The sequence below is a fragment of the Filicampus tigris genome, chromosome 7 (genome assembly GCF_054856515.1).
Source record: "Filicampus tigris isolate MCC_2025a chromosome 7, RoL_Ftig_1.0, whole genome shotgun sequence".
In the NCBI taxonomy this organism is placed as follows: Eukaryota; Metazoa; Chordata; class Actinopteri; order Syngnathiformes; family Syngnathidae; genus Filicampus; species Filicampus tigris.
The window spans coordinates 12,977,986-12,999,694 of record NC_141223.1 but is presented as its reverse complement, the minus strand read 5'-3'; the positions used below and the strand labels follow the sequence as shown (position 1 = coordinate 12,999,694).

General features: G+C 41.5%; 1 protein-coding gene across 7 annotated transcripts in view; it reads left to right on the top strand.

Annotated features, from left to right (window-relative positions):
* The window catches only part of fndc3a (fibronectin type III domain containing 3A), a 71,050-nt gene that overhangs the window by 21,841 nt on the left and 27,500 nt on the right, over nucleotides 1-21,709 (top strand). For 4 of the 7 annotated variants that reach the window (XM_086035154.1, XM_086035153.1, XM_086035155.1 and 1 more), the window contains exons 4-5: nucleotides 4,171-4,246; nucleotides 20,001-20,077. In XM_086035154.1, coding sequence (XP_085891280.1) covers nucleotides 4,171-4,246; nucleotides 20,001-20,077 — 153 coding nt within the window. Of the gene's footprint in view, nucleotides 1-1,915; nucleotides 2,049-4,170; nucleotides 4,247-20,000; nucleotides 20,078-20,677; nucleotides 20,810-21,538; nucleotides 21,614-21,709 lie in introns of those variants that run through there. The other 3 variants (XM_086035156.1, XM_086035158.1, XM_086035157.1) reach the window with 3 other exon arrangements.

The window sequence follows — 21,709 nt, the reverse complement described above, 5'->3', positions numbered from 1 at the left end:
ACGTTAATGCATTCAGTATCTGAACTTCCATTAGTTAGCTTTCACAATCATAGCTTTGTAATGGTGCCAAACCAGCCTCCCTATTGTCTATTTCTTTATCTTGTCAAAGAAACGCAAAACTAACTTGTAGTCAATGTTTGACCAGCTCTCGATTATCTTAAATGTTTGTGGGTTTCATAGTTGTCGTAGTCGGTCTCTCTGCGTATCTTTTATTTACAAACCTTCGAATATCCGACTTTGAATGTTTCTTAGACGAGGATGCAAGCAGTATTTTTAGCCCAAAACTAATTACAATAGCTCTGTTCTTCATTCTCCGCTGCTTCTCTCGCTAGCCGCACGATGCATTCATGAACCTCAATTTTGTTGCAATATGCTGTTGAACATTCAAAGATGTCAACGCCTAAAAAGTGTAAATAATTTCATAAAGACTTTATAAAGTTACTGTATTTGACTATAAAAAGTTTTAATACAGTTAGCAATAATTGTAACTGTTATTGTATGTATAATTTTTTCACAAAAAGTGTATACATGTACTGTCTTGTCTTTAACTTGAACTTAGGTGTCTCATAGACTTTTGCTGCTGAGTGTTTAAAGATTTCAGTGTTTTAATAATTTACTAAATTATTATTGTTAATGTATTTTTTATTCTGGTGTAATTTCTTAGAATATCACCCGACTGGTTCGCTTTTATTTATTTTTTCTAAAAAATTTACTTGTCATCTTTTCAAAATAAACATATTTTTTAAAAATCAGGTTTTTTTTGTACCGAAAATATACAGAACCAAATTTCCAAAAAAACGAACCGAACCGAAATGTGATTTAGTGTACCGTTACACACCTAATATGTATATATATTTTTTGTCATCATCTCCAACTGGCCTAACTAGGCTGTCTGTTTAAAAAATAATAATACTTAGATGAAGTCATATCTTCTAATGATCATTTGAAAATTGGGAAATTGGTGGTGTTCTTCCAAAAATATTGGGCTTTTTGGGGGCGGGGGGGGGGGCGTTGGAGGTTGAGGTGAGCGCACGAGGGAAGGAGTGAGAGAGACATCGTAGTCGTGTATGTAAGTCAGCCTCAGAAGCTGAGCAACTCTGCCACGTCGTTGCCAAGGCCGTTGTTGGTTGTGGATTTAACAAAACAAAAAAAGTCGCAGAACAAAAGACTCCCCGTGCAGTTACATTTTGCCGACTCAGCCAACGAAGCGCTATTGCAATGAAACCCATTAGCAGGCACAGCTGGCTGCGAGTGTGCTGGCACACTAGCTAGAGACTGGACATCTTAACAGAGTTAATCCAGCCTCCTTTTCCCGCTCCAAGATGCGCTGATAAGGTCTCCCAGCCATTGTCTGAGGGTTCGCCGCCGACGAGTGCTTATTTGTTGAAGGGGGGGGCGGGTTGCTGTGGCTACGGACGACAGGGAGGCAGGAGCCAGACTGAAGCGCCACGGCTTAGCGACTGTGAGATTTACGCCACTCCTACCGTGAAAGCCAAACCCTCCTTCTCTCCGAAAGTGCCGCTCGCCTCCTCGTGGATGTTTTGCGGGGAGGGAGTTGGTAGAAGTGTCACCAGGATCGGCCCTGGCTAGGGGACCATCCCCCCTCCCCCCCCCCTTTTCTTGACTGCTCCAAAAAGCAACGCCTCGATGAGGAAAAAGCGATGCGGGCGACAGTAAGTAACAGCTTTTTTTTTTGTTTGTTTGCTTTTGTTTTTGGATAAATAATAAATTTCCTCGGGCTGACGCCACCTGACTGTGACTCTCCTGCCCACTTTGACTCAATTAGTCTTCCCTTAGCCGCTCGCCCACCTCCCCTTTAAGCCCCCCTCCTCCTCCTCCTCCCGGCTGACGTGTGGGTGTGTATGAGCCTACGAGACGGTCTGTGTGTGGCAGTCAAAGGGCTCTTTCCCGGTTGCTGCCGAGCACATGAATGGGAAGCAGTGTTGGCAATGGAGGTGTTGATGATTCCCGAGCGGCACAAGAACCGCAGCCAGAGCCCTGTGCTGGGGGACTGTCGCTTCTATGACAACGTCTTCCACAAGAGCGAGGTAACCCAAAAAAGAAGCTGCTCGCGTTGGCTTGGGGAGTTTCAAAGTGGAGAGAGTGACGACAGAGGGAGGGTTTATGGACATTTCATGAGGGATATTTTGAGTTTAAAAGGGATCTATTGCTCTGTTATTTGTTCGCGGCAGCATTTGTCTGTGCCAGGGGTGGCAGTAAACACCATTTAAAGATTTGTTGTCGTTTTTCAAGCCCCTGTGCTGTTGTGGTTTACTCGCCTGACAGTGGTGAAGGGTTGTCTGTGTATGTGATTGACTGGTGACTAATCCACGGTGGAGTCTCTGTCAACTGGGATAGGCTTCAGTTTCCCTTTACCCTAAACAGAATAACCGGTTCATATTTGTAGTTCACCAATCCCTAATTCTTCCATTTTCATTATTTGGTGAAAAAGTGGGGCATGTCTTTTTATTGCCAAAGCTCATCTGTTACTTTGAAACTTGTATATCTGGGAAGAGTTTTGCCTGGGTTATGAGTGAAAGTTCTGGATCGTCTTCCTTGTTTGTGTAGTGTTGTCAAAAGTATCGATACTTTGAAAAGTATCAATCCTTACAAGCCGTATCCGAATACGATGTTGATGTCATGGTATCGATACTTGGTGCACGTGTCCGCAGCGTCCATCATACGCACTCTGCTAAAATCTTTATTCTTTGAGAAACAAAAACTGAAACAGTAAAACTTGATGAAATTTTGAGGTCTGATCAAAATGTTGTTACTTCCTGTTTTTTTTTTGTTCCCATTGTTCTCCAGGACTGTCAAACTGGTGTTGACCAACTTTTTGTTGACAAACAACTTTGATTGATTGGCATTTGTATGGCTGGTCTCGTAAAATTTTTTGACAAGAAGGCGACTGTGAAGCCATACATTAGCTTGCCTTGCTACGAGCGGAAGTGGGTATGACAAGTTTAGACCACACAAGGGTTCATTAACTTTGGAGGTTTGTACTGTAGTAAGCAAGAGTCTTTATTTTTTGGTAACCCTGAATAGCTGCTTTTATTGGTTGTGTATTGATTGTGGCACAGTTAAAAGTTTGCGCGGGGAATTTTGTTGTCCTAGATTTTCGATAGAATGAAGTTAAAGGCAAAGCCATGTGACATGAGAGTTCCATCAATAAATGGGAAAAAAAAAAAAAAAGACGGCTGTCTTCTTTCTGGCTTGTTCACTCCCAGGAAATGGAATGTTTGTTTACCTCTGCACTCTGTTAAATAACTCTCAGCACTTAATGAGCGCTAAATTGCTCCAGAGATGACTCACTACGACTGTTTTGAACTCCCATATCCTCCATGTGCTAATTTGATTTGCCACCTTTCAATATTTTGAGGGAATTTATTGGTTGCCTGCTAGCAGTTATAGATGGACCGGAAAACGGTACCAAACAAACACGTTCCGCTGGATGTGTTAACTACTTGTACACCTTAAAAATTTGGCAACGCTACCACTGTGATGCTTCAAATGATACAGTTGCACCTTGCCTTCGAGTGCCTTCGCTTGAGGCACCAGCCATCGTCTGGTTGATGTTGATGCCTGTTTTTTTATTTTTATTTTTTTTTCAAAAAATTTACATTAGTTGAGCTGCCGCTCAAGTGACGTGGGTGGAAATGGAGCAATTAAAGTTACTCTAATGCCCTCGCATGTGGGCAAGGAGAGCATCAGTCACCAATTCACCTTCAGACTTTAATGAAGGGGCCGAGCAAAGGCACAAACACAAAATGAGAAAACTCGCAAGGAGCTGCTGAAGGCCACAACTCTCCTCCAGAAGCTCGAATGCAATATAACCGACTCCATCTCCCGATGTCACTCATGAGGGCACAGCACTTGAAGTCACACATCAAGCACACAAACACTACAGTATGTGAAGTAATTCAACTTTATAAAACCAGTAAGCCAAGGTACAGCTGTATTTTTTTTCCCACCGTATTCTGTGGCAGGAACTTCTTCCCGCTCCTCTAATAAGATGGCCTTTTTTTTTTCTTTTTTTTTTTTAACACGAAAATTTCCATGTTTTCGAATGTCAAACAAGTCTTGCGTTGTTAGCAACGGCAAGAGTGAGCCAGCGTGTTTTTATTTGGTGTTTTGCTGAATGCTTCCCTTTTCCGTCCCCCTCTCTCACAGGTAATCCTGGTGCAGGTAAACCCAGGTGAGGCCTTCACTATTCGACGAGAGGATGGTCAGTTTCAGTGTATCACAGGTAAGGAAGTGCCCCGTGTGTCCGTAATGAGTATCTTTTATCTTTCAAATGATCCACTTTTACACAGAGGTCCTGCACAATTGACATAACAGAAGATGTGGCATTTTCCGCCAATGTCATTCACACAGAAACATCTAACAAAGATTATATCTCAAACCAAGGCAAGTTATGCTTGTTCTTTGTTTGCCGGGATAATTCTTATTACCAGGCAGTTTTATTTTTTTGCGGAGAGCATTTCACTTGCTTCAAGCATTTTTTTTTAAACTTCAAAACAGGGCTGCTACTAATAATTCTTTTAATATCAAATTGATTAATCTGTCGATTCTCTTGTCAATCACTCAGTTGGCCCTTTGGCTTTTTGGCCAGTTTAATGCGGCTCCTGAAGCCCTTTTCAAAAATGAGCTTAGCTGGATGTAGCGCGCCGTCAACCCCGTTCGTTGTGTATGCAGTGAGTGGTGGGCAGCTTGGAATGGTGCGAGTGTGGCATAACAGTGTCTCACTTCCGGGTTCGTGTTAAACAACCAATCAGGTGCCTGTATTGCGAATACAGGTTAGCTGCATAACCTGAAAAAATAGACTGATTGGCTGACTGGCACATGTGACATTCTTCCCGCGAGCTATGTAAACAAAACGCTCGGAGCTGCAGTACATTAATCTTCCGATTTAAAAATAAATAAATAAATAAATAAATAAATAATAAATAAATAAATAAAACAACTGGAACTAATGTGAATTGAAGCACACATTGATTATGGATACTTTCAGCTCATTTAGCTGCCCCTGTCCCCTCCGGGCTACAAGTGTGTTAGCTTGGCTTTGCAATCAATTTTCGGGCGAGACTGCTCACATGTCACTGCGACATGCTGTCGTCTGGTGGGGAGCGGTGCCCGTTGTGGAGACCTGCACTTGCTCGACTTCAATCCCTTGCCTTGGACAACACATCAGAGACACTCCCCCAAATTTAAGGATCTCAGTAAGCACAGAAAAAGAAATTAACAAGGTGATTATTTTATTTGTTACTCGGCTTTTTCTATGCCTGTGTTGTCTTGATTCAGAGTGTTTCTGTGTTTCTGACTTGATAAGCAAAGAAATCACTGTCAGCAGGCAGTATAATTTCTTATGCTATAAATAAGAAATATGGTACTTTTAAATTAGTGAACAGACCGTGTACTGTGAACTTTCTAGCAAAACAGTGAAGTTTAGTGCAGTGCTGTGAGCTTTGACACGATATTGCAATAAATATCATACAGTGACATCAATACCGTGATAAAACCAAACCGTGAGCTTTTGATATCATTACAGCAGGTTTGTCTGACGAAAATGTAATTTCAACCCACGATAGGGTTGTTAGGAAAAAATTTGGCCAGCGTCCAAACAAAGTTGCTGCTCCCTGTTTTACACGAAGTGAGCAGTGCAAGTGTGTGTGAGGGCTCGTCTGAGTGCGGTAATGGAATGGATTACATTCGTCAATCAAGGCACCAAGTACGTGCATAACACACGCATGCACTTTGACACAAATGACAAAAAAAATTGAGTGGTGTTGGCCTACCAAATACATAATGGCAAGCCATTCTGCCTGGGCATCATTAGAACCTTTCAAGGCTTCACAAGGCTTTCTTCAGCGTCACTTGAGGTTCCTCCATTCAAACTTCAACCAGTAATTTCAAAAATGAAATTAACTTAAACCCGTTGTTCTCTTAAAGGTCAGGCAGAAAAGTTGTTGTTCCCCAAATTTATGAAGCACTCTTATCAACTTGCTTAGAACATGGTGCAAAGATGCAAAAGAGAGTTAGGGAGTGGGGTTCCGATTCCGGTTCTTTGATTCGATTCAGGTTCCTAATGATTCTCGATTCCGATTCATAACAAAACAAAAAAGGTTTTTTGGGACAAATCACATGAACTTCAGTGTTCTTTAATTTCATGACCTTTTTACTATTTGTGAACTTTACTATGAATTACTCAAAGGGCTGTTTTTAACCAGTATATTTATTTTGATACAGTTTTTTGGTATTATTTAGTATTATTTTTCACAAGAGAAGTTCAAGACAATACAATAATGCACCTGATACTGATACTGAGCCAATTGATTGGCTAACCTTTCTTTCTTTAGAAAGAAAATATATATGACAAACAACGCTGCATTTTAAGGGCAAGCAAGGAAAGTCTATCTACTGTAATTTAAGCAGTCTATGTAACCATATGCTATATGTGTATATGTACAATATGCATCTATATGCTGCAGCTGTGTATGCTGTAAGCTAAATATTAGTTGGATATGTGCATTTGTGTCTTGAACTTGTTGGCTCAATGTTGGCATTAGACTGACTTTGCCGATTCTGACTTTGGGTCATGAGCCGCATTGCGTCAGTTCTATGGCTAGGCGCCGGCCGAATGGGCCAGCCGGGTCGCCCCGGGCAGGATCACCCAACCCGCGAAGGGCGACTGCTGCCACCGCAGTGTCTCAGCGGCCGCCGCAGCTGTGGTGATCTGTGGGAAGGGCCTGGCGCACGCCCAGAGTCGCCACCGCCGCGGCCCACGCTTTCGCACCCGCTTTGGGAACCTTCTGGATCAGTGCCTCATATGTCATTGTTGACAGAGAATGCTATTTCTTCTTGTGTGCGTTGCCTTTGCCATTTCCTTGTGACTCAAATGAATTATGAGACAAAAAGCCTGTACAATAGGCTCCAGGCATGCCAGGTTTGCATAACAAAGGACTTGAGGCAGTGATCTAAAATGACGTGGAGGAAGCAAAAAAAAAAAAAAAAATCTGTGCTTCGCTTCTCCCCAGTCCATGCCCGAGTGCACCGCTTGTGCACTACGAGCCCATTAAGAGCTGCATAAAGCATCCTAATAGGGTCTGAGCATGCATAGTGACTCTGTCGGGGGGGGGTTATGGGAGCTAAAGAAGTGCCTACTGTAGATCACTGTGGCTGCTACTAACTGCTCTGTCACAGGGTGCACTCATCGTGACGTGAATAGAATGACTCACCGCTTGCGTCGCAGGAAAGCAGAAGAGGAGAGAGTGCGTGCACTTCTATTTGGTTGGTTGGTGGCATGTCCTCACTAGGGTTGCACGATACACGGGTACTAGAACAGTGTATAGATACCTCGCTATAAAAAAGCAGTGATACTAGTAGTAGTGTAATAGAACGTCATTTGAGTCGGAAAATCTGTTTTGCTTTTGATCCAAATGGAATTGAATTGCTGCATTTTATAATGTAAGCCCCTATCCCACTGAGGGCGAGCGGATTTCCGACTGTTGGTAAAAGTGGAAAAATGCACGTTCACGCCAGGGTTCGTTCTAGGTCGCAAGTGTTCGCCATAGTCACCAGACGTTAAGCAGATGTTCGCCTGTACTTTTCTTGCCTTGCGACAAGAAAAATCACAAATTGTTGGCAAACTTATGGTGAACATTTCGCGAAAATTGTTTGTTTTCCTCTGTGCGTGCGTTGGCGTTGCGTATCCCAAAAGTTTCCCGGAAATGACAATTGGCGCGCTTCTTAGTTCCGCATTATTTGGATCATTCTGTATTACTTTAATTAACATATTTAAATAATCGAAATATGGACCTTAGTTCATCGATTCAGGTTCGTCCATGTGTGAATCGTGATGCATCTGAAAATTGGAATTTTCCCCCCCCTCTATCCCCTGGTGTCTAAAAGAGAGCAGCCAGACATACATTCTTGAGTGTCTGATACAACACTTAGCAGCCAGTCTCTTATAGACATCCGTTGAGTCCGCCAAAGCCTTTTCAATCTGTGTCATCATTCCTTTTTTCCCCCCTTTTTAATTAACTCATTAACTGCCAGACATTTTCAGACCCTCATTTACCCTAACGTTTGGAAAAAAAGAAATATAAAGAAGTTCTTGGGATTGAATGGCTGGACTGTGAAGAGTAAAAACATTTTGGACAGTGAATGGAAATTTAAGTTAAATTGCAGCGGGTTTGAATAGTAAATTAGCCGGGCTAATCAACTTTAAATAAACCTCTGCCGTTAGCATCTCTCCCGCGGCGGCGTCATGCACGTTTTTTTTGGGTGGGGGTGGGGGAGTAACTGGGCGGGGGGGTGATGATCTTTTTTATGAATAAGGGCGGGGTGTCGAGGCCGAAAGGGTACCCAGGTCAAGGGTCGAGGGTCGCAGCCGGACCGGCAAAAAAGGGTCAAGTGCCCAGCTCTGAGTATTTGCACATTGCAGGACCTTAATTGCTCCTTTTTTTCCCCCCCACTTTGAGGTGGCTGTTTGTCTGAAGCACGCTCATCGCTTAAATTTTGACATGTAACAAAGCAAAAAAATGGAGCAAGCGACGGCTCAAAAATTGAATGCTGGGGTAGTGTTTTGAAATCAAATTCAGTCCTTTGGCCATCCCGTTTTGTATTTTTGATCTTTGCATACGATGTGTATGCAGAGATGTGAAATTTGAAAAATTTGTTTTGCAATTGTTTTTTTGATTTCTGACTTACAATAGAAAATTGAAAGAACAGCTAATACACGGATTCTGATTGCGTTTGCTGTTATAAATCTGAATCCTGAAAAACACCCTGGTTGCACATATATTTTTCCACCTGTTCGCTGATGCCGTAACAGACATCGCCGACCACCCCACATCTCTCAAATTCGCATCATCGCAGGCCTCGGCGTATCTGACACCGCCGTGCCGGTTGCCGTTTGGCATTTTTAAGAGATGTAGCAGCATGTAAATTAACTCCCATCTGGTTGAGTCAATGTAAGCAGCTGCTCTTGCCGCACATTACTCCAAACTATGATTTGTTTCATTGTTTGAATGCTTCCTTCTGAGAAAGCTGAAGTCCAAGACCCTGATCCCACGTCACCCTCTTTCACAAAGATTAAAAATGCGTAAAGACAAAGAAAATAAATTAAGACCCGGGATTTTTCACCCACCTTATCTTTGACTAAACAAAAAACATAATAGTCTACTAGTTGCAATGCCTCCACAACAATAACTATAAAGTAAACGAAATTCAGCCAAAAGAAATATCAGCATAGCACACGACCATCTTTTCTTTAACAGCCCTGACACTGAGTTGTCACTGTTGCTGACAGCATGTCATGTGGCACAAAGCTCCTAGTGTGGGCTGAAGGCACATACAGTATTGTATGCCGAGGACAATATGGATTTTTTTTTTTCCCCAATGGGATATGCCTTTTTTTCGTGAAGTTATAATTTAATATCAAAATGCTAGATTATTGTCAGTAAGTAACCTGTGGTCTTTGTCAGCTCAATGCTTGCTAGGAAGCAGAGGTGAGAAGAGTACTCACATTCTGAATTGTAAGTACCGTATTTTACGGACTTAAGTCGCTCCGGAGTACAAGTCGCACCAGCCATAAAATGCATAATAAAGTAGGAAAAAACATATACAGTATAAGTCGCACTGGAATATAAGTTGCATTTTTGGGGGAAATTTAGTTGATAAAATCCAACACCAAGAACAGACATGTCATTTAAAATTTAAATGACGAACAATTTAACATAAAAATAAAGTAGAGGCAACAACAGGCTGAACGGTATGCTTACGTTAGATTATACAATGTCTAAGAAGCCAAGTTGTCTCCGTCGGGTAATGCTAATATTAAATGCACAAGCTAGCATCTCCATCACGTAACGCTAATATTAAATGAACAAGATAGCATATGGGTAAAACAAAGCCTATGACACATCTAAGTCTTCAAGTTAAAGACACATTGTCATTACGGTACATACGTGTATACACTTTTTGTGATGAAAAAATACATACAAATAACAGCTACAATTATTGCTAACTATATTATAAAACTTTATAATGAAAAAAATACAGTAGCTTTAAAAAGTCTTTATGAAATGATGTACACTATTTAGGCATTGAAATCTTTAGAATGTTCAACAGCATATGATCTCGCTGTTTAAGTTTGAAGTTTTTGGCTAAAAAGAATGCTTTCTTTGTCGTGGAAGAAACATTCACAGTTGGATGATGCCGTTTTAAGCTGTTATTATGTTAGACGTGCTACCTGCAACATAGCCGCCGAACTCCATGTCAACACACAACTTTGGGACTTATCCACATACCTTTTTCCCCATCTGCGATTTTAACAGGAAAGCCAAAATGTTCCCAAACAGGAGACCGCAGTGCACAGGGGGACCTTCGGGCTCTGGCTTGTTTGCATATGCCATAATAATGCCGCTTATCCACGCATTTATGATTTATCATGGCTTCTGGCGTACTGGCTCCTCATCTGTGCTCCCACTCTCCTACGCGTGCAACACTCAATAGCGTCCGTGTGAAAACTCGCCTACTCGCGCCTAAGCCCGCGCTAATAATAGATACTTATCACAAACTGTACGCAAGTGGACCGAACCGAACATGCCGTACCGAAACGTATTAATACACCCACATATACCGTTACACCCATAGCGTGTGTGTTCATCCGCTTAATTGATGGGATTATAATTTTCTGTCATTTCTACCTGTCTTGTAAAAAAATAAATAACGCTGGCCTCACTGCACTGTGGCTAAAGATGCAGCCCGAGTCAGTTTTTGCACCTGATGGTGCTGTAGTTCGATCTTTGTTGCTGCAGATCAACTGCATGGTTGCTGGCTAGCTGGGGAGACATCTCTCCAGCGCTAACTCCCTTAGTTTGTTGCCGTGTGTGACAGAAGGAGTAAGAAGCTGCCAGCAGATTAGCAAAAGAGGCGTTGTTGCACTGCGGCGATGGGCTTCGTTGTCCGTACTGCTTTACATTTTATTTGGTGCTTGATTCTAAAAATGTTAAATACCTGCAGCCCTACTTGTACAACCAATTAAAAAGTAAAATGTTCTGTAATTTCTGCCTGTTTTATACAAAGAGATTGCAAAAAAACAACCAATGATGGCCAAGCCCAATGTCATAACGCAGGTAGGTGGTCATTCTCTAGTACGCAATGTTTGTGTTGTGCGTAAGCTTTGCATGAGATGGCCTGAGCTGGCAAGGTCACACCCATTATTAGATCAAAGCACTAATGTAACACGCCGGCATGTCTCCCTTCACATCCTCTCCCAAGCTCCTCCCGTTGCATACGGTTCACGTAATTGACCCCGCAAACCTCACATTAGCCGCATTAGTACATTATTTTTATGCTCACCACCTCTCCCCCGCCTTCAATTTCAAGGAGTTGCTCACGTTCATTAACAGCTTCCGCAGCGAGTAGCTCCAACGATGACTGAGCTTATGATTCATTCTCCCACTGCTCCGTCAATATGAGGGGCAGGCAGAAACGGTGAAGAAACTGATCATGTTTTCACATCCAAGTTTAGTCTTTGAGGAGTGTCCACTTTATTTTTGTGTGGGCTTGTAAACATCAACAACAGACGCGTTGGGGGGTGGGCGGGTGGGGGTCGTGGTGTGGGATCCTGGTCCCTGTGACAATGGCCTTCCTCTCATAGTTAGAGCGCTCCTGCACTGTAATACGCACAAGCATGAAGGTTACTGTTAACGTCATCCACGCCGGCAAGACTGCAGGAGCCTCTGTAAAATATCAAGAGACAAAGGCTGTGTTCCGAATCATTCACTCCTTCCCTACTGCCTAGTCACTATTGTACATAGGGATTTTTTTTATATAGTGGACTACATAGTTGACTACAATGTATCACATCAATGTCAGCTTGTGGACCTTGTGTGATTATACAATCCAATACAATACAATTTTATTTATGCAGTATAGTGCATTTCATAACAGATAGAGCTGTAACAAAGCACTTTACATCCAGTAGCCATAATACAACAAAATTGAATCAATAATTTAACATAATACACTATATACAATAGACACCGGAAAAGGGGCGAAAATTTCAGGTCAGATCAAAAGCCAGAGAATAGAAATGTGTCTCCAACCGGGTTTTAAAAGTGGACAGAGAGGTGGCTTGCCTAACATCCAATGGGAGGTCATTCAAGCTCAGCACAAAAGCACACTTTTGGATTTAGGAGGAAACCGGCTGTTTCATTCTGTGGTGAGTGACATGAATATCGAGTGTTTTATTGACAGTTGAAAGTAACACGCGGAAATGACGTCCATTTGAGTCATGGCGCAGTGCGTCGCCGTCACAGTGGCTTATTCAAATGCCGGAGCAACTCTTGTCTACTCAGTCATGTAAACGGGATATTCAGAATGTTTCCGAAATCTGAATGTTGACCTTCACCCGAACATTGACTGCATGTAAACATAGTCACTATGGTGCTGGGGACAAAATGGAGGAGGAGGCACGGGCGTCGTAAGGTCGAAACGTCGTTTCGGTATGTCTTAATTTGAGGATTGCCTGTAGGATATATGATTAATTAGTAATTATTATTTAGTTTACCCCACACGTTTGCGCTAGTTTGCATCAACGTCACTGTTCTGCTAGACATGCTTATTTTCTCCAAAAGCAAATTTTTTCCACATTTGGTTAGAAGCCAACCTACATTCTCCTGCTGATTAAAGAATGGAAAAAGGTAGAAATGCAGCATAACACAATCGTCTGTAGGAATTAACAGATCGGTCAAAATGCTCTAAAACAGCTTGTAATATGGGGAACTCTAGTTTGAAAATGGCTGTGAATTAATTTTTGATCTCCTTTTCTTTTTTTATTGAGTCTCGTGCTTAGCCTCTTTATGCAGTGCTGTGCAATTATGAACCGCTTATCGGTTCATTTGTCTGCATTCCCCATGCTCTTTTTTTTTTTTAATGTGCATCAATTTTAAGTCAATTTATTAGCAGTGATTATTAAGCACCTTTGCTGCGTCTTGACAGCGAGATTTTGTTTGGAGCCCCTGTGTGAAATCACGATTCCTTTTTTAATTTTGCCATATTGAAGTGCAGCAAATCTTGCTCTTTTTGCATGTAATTGAGGGATTTGAGTCAGCATCGTTTACATGGAATATTTCCAACGGTGTGATGGAGACTCCTTGATGAAAGGCTCTCTTGTTTTCTGACGAGTCCTGGTCAATGCCGCTTCTGACTTAAAATTCTATCAAGCCAATGGGGGTTGAGAACGAAAGCATTTTAGAAATCGGGTAAACAGTTAAAAATTTCTATAAATGTACCCTGCTCACACATGGAAGGTAGGAGGGGAAGCTTTCGGACAGATTATGTGACTTTGACGATTGATGACTGCGTCGCCTGAACTCGTCTCCCACAGGTCAAATGGCCACTCATCTTGGCTCAGTGTCAGTCTGCACTTTTGCGGAGGAGGACTGATGGTTTTTATTCTCCCCCTCGCTCGAAGCCTGGCACTCTACGGCCACGTCAGCACAGCCAATGTTCCCGTTGATTTAGGGGGAGAGGAGGTTGGTGGGGGGGGTCCTTTCTATCTGATCTCTTTCAGAAGTTGTGCGTCAGACTGTTGCAAAACAAGTACCTTCCATTTTCTCCTGGTACCATGTTTTAACAAACATAAGGTAACCCTTGTTACCTAACAAATGCAGCCTCCATTGAGCCGCCTTTCTGCACTTAGGGAACAAAGTCATATAGAATGCTAATGCCACTTGTCATAAACTGTACATCTTGTTATACAACATAAGCCAATTAGAATATTCTCATCAATCGTCCTCACACAGGTGCACCACAGCGTGCCATTTATTATGGAGAAAAAAAAAAAAACACTCTTGGTTTTATAATGTGATTTCAATAAGGGCTGAGTCAGTTTAACCGCTTTCGTTCAGGCTGCACTCGGCCAGTTTCCCATGTGGAGATTTTCCGTTCTCACCGTCCTCGCTGTGTGTTCTTAAGAACTGAGTCATTTTTTTCACCTTTCACTCATGCTGGCTTAGCGCACTGTGAGAGGGGCTCAGAAAGCTCTTCCCCACCTGTTTTACAAGCGTCTTGTCAGATTACACTTCTTAGCCAGTCATCCAACATGTACCTACAGGACATAATCAGGTGTGATGCTGTTTAACATTCATTTTTCTACAAGGAGTCAGTCATAATCACCTGGTGTAATAGTTGTCAGTTGTCTGCCATAGTTAGCCGACATCGGTCAGTCGACCTTTGTTAGTGGTCTGCTGTCGACCGTATTAGTAATCAGTTGTCTACTATAGTCGTTAGTCATAGTCATCATGCCTTGCCCTCTGGTCTTGACAGTCTTTGTAGTCGGTGGTTGTCATCTGCCATAGTTAGTAGGGGTGTAACAGTACACGTGGATGTATTAATACGTTTCGGTATGGCATGTTCGGTTCGGTTCACCTTGCGTACAGTTTCTGAGTTTTTATTATACACACAGGCGCTATTGACTGTTCCTTGCAGGAGAGTGGCGGCACAAAAGAGGAGCCAGTACGCCAGAAGCCGCGATAAATCATAAATGCATGGATAAATGGCATTATTATGGCATACGCAAACAAGCCAGAGCTCGAAGGTCCCCCGTATACTGCAGTCTCCTGTTTGGGAACATTCTGGCTTTCTTGTTAAAATTGCCGATGGTGAAAGGTGGATAAGTCCGAAAGTTGTGTGCCGACATTGCTACATGAGATCGGCGGCTATGTTGCAGGTAGCACGTCTAACATAATAACGCACTTAAAACGGCGTCATCCAACTTTGAATGTTTCTAACATGAGGAAGCAAGCAGTCTTTTTAGCCAAAAACATCAAACTTAAATGGCGAGATTTATCATATTGGAGCGTCTTCCAGGAACACGCCGTCAGACGTAGTTTAATTATCATGTTTTTTAAATCCAACCGACTACTGTGGGCCACAGCCGACGCCAACACAGTACAACAATCGTTTCTTTCAAATGTACAACAGCTGTCGCTCACAACTCAGCAAAACACAAATCCAACCACAACACGGATAACCCAATTCGTTACAACATGGTGTTGAACATTCAAAGATTTCAATGCCTTAAAAGTGTATATAATTTCATAGACTTTAGTTACTGTATTTCATTCTAAAGAATTTTAATACAGTTAGCAAGACTTTTTTTAATGTTACTGTATTTTTTCATTATAGTTTTAATATAGTTAGCAATAATTGTAACTTATTGTATTTTTTTTTCATCACAAAGTGTATATACTGTATGTACTGTAATGACAACTTGTATTTAACTTGAATACTTAGATGTGCCATAGAATGTTGCTGTTGTGTGTTTAAAGATTTCAGTGTCTTAATACTTTACAAAATGAAGAGATCTTTATTCTTAGTGTATTTTTTATTCTGGTGTAATTTCTTAGTATATCACCCGAATTGTTCACTTTTATTTATTTTTTCTAAAAGAAATGTACAGTTTACTTGTCATCTTTTCAAAATAAACATATTCAAAAAAAATATATATATTTTTTTGTACCGAAAATATACCGAACCAAAGTTTCCAAGAAACCGAACCGAAATGTGATTTAGCGTACCGTTACACCCCTAATAGTTAGTCCTAGTCAATCATTGCAGTCATCAGCCATGGTCGTCGGTAATATCTGTCATTGTCAGCTGCCGCTGTTGTCATTCATAGTTAATACTTGTCTGCTATAGTTTACTATAATAGGTCGTAATCGACCTTGGGTAGTTTGCTGTTGTAGTTGACAGTCTTAGTTGTCAATTGTCTGCCATAATATCTACTGATAGTGGATTGTCATGGGTAGTTTGCTGTTGTAGTTGACAGTCTTAGTTGTCAATTGTCTGCCATAATATCTACTGATAGTGGATTGTCATAATCATCTGCCATGGGCATGGCATCTGTCATTGCCGACCGCCATTGCTGTCTGTCAGTCTACTATATTCAACAGTTATCAGCCGCAGTCGACCTTAGGTAGTCAACTGTGGTCAGTTGTAGTTAACCATGTTACTAGTCAGTCATCTGTCATAGTCATTAGTCAGAGTCAATCATATTAGTCATCTTCCATGGTTTTCAGTCATAGACTATAGTCATCCTTCATTTTTGTTACTTGTCACTTGTCAGTCGTAATCGTCTGTCATAGTTATTTTAACCTGGACCTTACTTTGTGTGTGGAACACCTAGGGGTGGGCGATATGAGCAAAAAATAAAATAAAATCTCTGTTTTTTAAAAAAACTCTAACGATAATTTGATCTTCTACAAAAAATATTTTCAATCTGCACTTGCTTCACAGACGAATTGTGGATAGACAGCGTTTGTGAACATCTCTTTTAAATTGCTAAATACAAGTTCTGCAAAACATAATGATATTCTACGACAATATTTAACAAAGAACAAAAAATTATGTACAGTATAGACTTACATTGATTTTTGGGAATATTTATGTCATTTAACCCATCAAGTACGGGAGCGCATAACCGCCTTTCTACCACTAGAGCCGGGAGCGCTGTTGCGTCATTCTACCTTTAAAGCCGGGAGAGCGGATACATCGGTGTCTTTTTTTTAATCCAATTCTCCATCTCTTAGCCAATTTAATGCATCAGAATATACACGTGAGGGTGGCGCAAGACCACGGGGGATGTCGTGGAATTTTTTTGAGCCGTAGATAGGCTAATGGCGGACGCCGTCGATCGCCTGGAGCTCTGAGAAGTAATGGCAGTGATGTATAGACGAACCAGTCGAACGTGATATGATATGGTTTGTATACAGTGACGATATAGACGTCTTTGTCACCAAATAGAGGATGGTAATTACCACTCGATTTTTTTATTTTTTTTAAATTAAAATGGTGCTTCTCTTGCACTAACACATTATTTTGAAATCATCTATTGAAACAGTAAATAATAATAAATTCTGCCTGTGTGAAAGCCACGTCCAAGCTCTTTAATTCTTTTGGAATGATGTTTCTGTCTGCTACAGGGGCTGATATATTAATCATTTTGTAAGTGTTGGATTTCTGGGAAATCTTCGCGTTTTCAAGGGTAATTCCAAAGGCGACCTTAGGTTTTGGGGAGCTGTTGAGACAGGTGCTTTTCCCTTAATGGGTTAAATGTCTCTGCTGTTATTCCATAATATGACATTTTGAGCTGCAGTACTGGTGTACACTGCCAACTACTAGAGCAATCAGAGTGAAAAAAATGTTCACTACAGCAAACAGAATGAGAAAAAATGTATTTGATATGTGACGTGTGACAAAGTGTCACCCAGCGAGAGGGTGGGAAAAAGACGTCGTCATGACAACACACATTGGCCACCGTATTCAGAATAAATTTGAATACCAAAACTGCAATTTACCGAAAAGTGCATTTTCCCACTCATTCATCGCTGTGATATGTAGACTTGTGACTTTATTCATGTTTGGGTGTATCCTGGCGTCACACTAATAAACCGTCATAGTTTGTGCAACAACATTCCTCGGGAATACAGGCTAGTTATGATTGATGCGGACTACAAGCGTGTAAACTGAAGGTTAACTGATCATCCATGATGTCACGTACCGTTTGACTTGTTCGATAAGGTACTGAGTGTGTGTGTGCTTGCGTGCGTTTATATTTGTTGGTTCAACTCGACGACTGTTTTCTGAGTGTGTTTGTGTTTAAGCTTTTGCTTAGCGTGCTTGCGCGGTCGCCAAGTTTTCCTCGTAATCCATATGGCTCGTGGTGCAACAGAATTGCTCTTCACAGTGACAATTTTGGCAAACCTAAGAATGTTATTCCCACCGACGTCAGTCTTGTCAACCCCAAACCATTTACAGACTACGGACGACGTGAAGTCGCGCCTCGCTATGAATCTTTCTTTCTTTCTTTTTTATGGCAGTTTACCACCTCGCTATGAATCCCCGCTCGACATCCCTCTATATTTGAAACAGCTCCACTGCAATGCAGACCGTCACGTGACCGGGTCCTGCCCACTGTTTTGGCGATTGATTATCACTTCCTCCTCTGCAGTCAATACATCCTGATTTTCAGCATTTCCTCATACTTTGTGGCCGTCGACTGACTCGAGTCATTATGCTTTTTGAGGCAGTATTAATATTCGCTAATGTTAGATTACACATCGTGAAAGCAAGAATGACGATGATATCGATAATGATATATATCACTCACCTGTAGGAACACCGCTCAGTTTTATTTGGGTAGCACCTTTTGTTTGTAATCGTACTGACCACGTCACTTCCAGTTTTACACAAATTTAACGGCTCATAGTGTCGTGTATCACAGGCAGACATTTTTTTTAAGCCTTGTACACGTGTATTTCTGCCGGCATGGCTGTAATGAACTCTGGACCTTTGTCACTCTTTGCCTTGCTTGTTTATCAGTTGCATTAAACTAATATTGGATGAGTGAAGCAGTTAGGCACAGAGTGCCTTCTTGAATGCTTCACATTCATGATTATGGCAGTTGAGGCCACTTGGATTGTAACGACTTTGAGGGACAATACATGTACAATTCAAATGGTGTTCAGAGGTAGTTCATTTGAACGGAAAATGGAGTGGGGGGAAGCATATACATGACCAAGTCTACTGAACCTTTCATCGTTCTTAGATGCAATTGCAACATAACGCACTGCACAAGATGGGAATGCTGTTAGTACCGTTTAAATAGGGAAAAGCTTCACTTAACAAGTTTCATTACTATGACAAACCCTTCAAAATGATCCCTAAATTGAAATATTACTCAGCTAAAACAATACAAACCTATTAAAGTAGAGTTTGAGCCATGATTTTGAACGTCTAAAGAAAAGGGAAGGCGGTGATGCGGCTTGGCAGTGATCTTTCAAAGCCAAGCCTTTGGACTTGTGGCACTAGTGTGTTTGCCCATTTGCTGTCTGCATACGCCAGCTCCTAAAAGTGAAGACGAACTGCTCCACAAGCGGGTCGCCAGGAGATCAATATGTGCTGAGTCTTTTGGACCTCTTGCGTGACACTTGGAGCTCGGGTCCAGAGTGTTTACTGTATGTCCTTCTGTGCGACTTGGCACTGAGGTTCTCTTAGTCCTACAACTGGCTTTCTGCTGAGCTGTCTCTAAACTGCTGCGTCACTCGGACCATCGCTATGCAAGAAACTTTGCCGTCTCTTCAGCACTTGAGTTAGGTGGTTGTGGTAGAAAAGAAAATATTTGGCTTTTGTGCGTCACGGGTATATGAAAGACTACAGAAGGGGTGAAGAGTTATTTGATCTCCCTGCTATATTTGTAAAGTTGCTAATTTACAAGAAATTATCAATGTAGACTATGTAGGCCTTTCACGGTAATCTCGATTTATAGCTCCATAAATAAAAGATGATTTTTTTTTTTAAATCACAACATGATTTTTCAAGAAAAATGTTTGTTTTTTGTTTTTTGCTGCTTTGTTCATTCTCCTGTCAGTCACGTTGCTCACGTCTCTGCGAGTTGACACTCACTTGCACACAAACACACTAAGAGTGAAACAGCTTTTGAAAACTGTTTAAACGGTTCGGTTCAGCTGTTTCAGTTCAGTTCATGTGTTTTTTCCCCCCTCATTAATGATGCGTAGCAGTGCACAATACCACTGTTAGCCGGCGCAACAATACATGTCGGCTAACAGTTATCCTCTTTTTGTGCTCTTTTTCTTCCATTTCATTTCTTATTTATGCACTACTGTTTCTGCTAACATTCGCTACACCAGTAACTTAGAGAATGACGACCGGCACCAGATGCCTAGTCACTGTTATGTGCTCTTTCTGGAATGCCACAAAATGATGTCAAAATTCCCCGGCAGGCTCTGACCCTGGATTATTGTTCTCCTCCTACCAAAAGAAAAGAAAGAAAAAGCAACACTAAAGAATTTGATATTATAATGATGAAAACGTATAAAAACAGCCGCCTGTACCTTACTTTTAATGCGCGCTAAGGCTGTGTTTATCTTTAGGTCTTTGATGTTGCTTTTTTTTGTGCCTTTCTGCAGGTCCTGCTCAGGTTCCCATGATGTCTCCAAATGGTTCAGTGCCTCCAATCTATGTGCCTCCTGGATACATTTCACAGGTAAGATTCCTATATATCAGGGCTTTAAATTTGACATATGTGATGTAAACAGATGTGTCCTGGAGCTAACTTGGCCAGTGATGATGCTTTCCGGAACATTTCAGACATTCTCGGTTTTAGGTATGACAAAAAGTTGACATTAAGTTAAAATACTGTATTTTCTGGACTGTAAGCCGCACCTTTATGTAAGCCTTGAAGAACAGAAGACCTGGAGCACTCTATTTAAAAAATTAAAAAATAATAATGAAAAAAAACGCACCTTTATATAAGCCACACCTATCCATGTTGAAAAATTTGATATTTACTGCATTTGCAGAATGATTTTGAACTTTAAATGTACATGTACCTGAACAGATTTTTTCCTAACAGTGCGTTTCAACACGGCAGCAACTTTGCTGATTAAAACGGAACAGAATCAAGAGAAATTAAAGTACTTATCTTCATTTCACTGCCCGCTGCGACTCCAGTTTTCTAGTTAATGTCCTTTTATTGCTCTACTTGCATACCACCCAATGCAACAGTCCAAACAGACACGCTCGAGCCACTCTGCGCATGCTCAACCGCAAGGAATGCTGGTCTTTGTATTACTGCAAGTGCTCGTACACGGAAGTGCTGTGTTTGGCGCGCAACCCACCGCAAATACACAAGCAGAGGTAAACAAGCTCAGAGACGCAGCACAAAAGCACACTTTCTTTTGGAGCGAGAAGGAAAGCGGCTGCTTCATTCCTTGTGGTGAGTGACATGAATATCAAGTGTTTTATTGACAGTTGAAAGTAACAAGCGGATGTGACGTCCATATGAGTCTTGACGCTGAGCGTCATGACACATAGTGGGTTATTCAAAGGCAGGAGCAACTCTATCCGCTCATTCATGTAAATGGGTTATTCAGAATGTTTCAGAAATCGGAATTTTGACCTTAACCCCAATATTGACTGCATATAAACTTAGTCACTATCGGGCTGGGGACAAAATGGCGGAGGAGGCACAGGCGTTGCAAATTCGAAACGTAGGTTGCGTACGTTGTAATTCGAGGACTTCCTGTATTGTATTGTAATTCCAGTTAGACCGCCCCTAGCGGAAGAAAAATCCACAGAATAGCCGCATCTTTATAGAAGCCGCATGGTTCAAAACCTAGGAAAAAGGTAGCGGCTTATTGTCCGGAAAATATGGTAAGTACAATTGTCAGTCTGCCATTCATTGTTTCAGGTTAGCACAACATAGTTCTTATCTTTTAAATCCTCATGCGTTGTTGAGGTAAATATCGTGACAATCACAGAAGAAGAGAAGAGGTCACACAGTAAAGAACAATCCGGCGTTTTGGTTCTTCATCTTGGCATGTGGTGCTGTTTGTTTGTTTGTGTTTTGTTTTTTTTGACGTCTTAAAGCTTTGACTTTAAAGCTGACTTTTGTTTTGTAATTTATACATCGTCATACAGAATTGGCAGTAGTGTAACGCTAAGTCAGAAGTCATGGTAGGGTGTACATATATGGTGTGTGTGAGTGTATGAACGTTGAGATTTGTTTTCTACACTTTAGGTAATGATTGCACACATGCTACATTATGCCCTATTAACTGCATCCTCAGTTGCAGCTCGCCAAATGAATCAAGTGAGTACATTTTAACACAGTGTT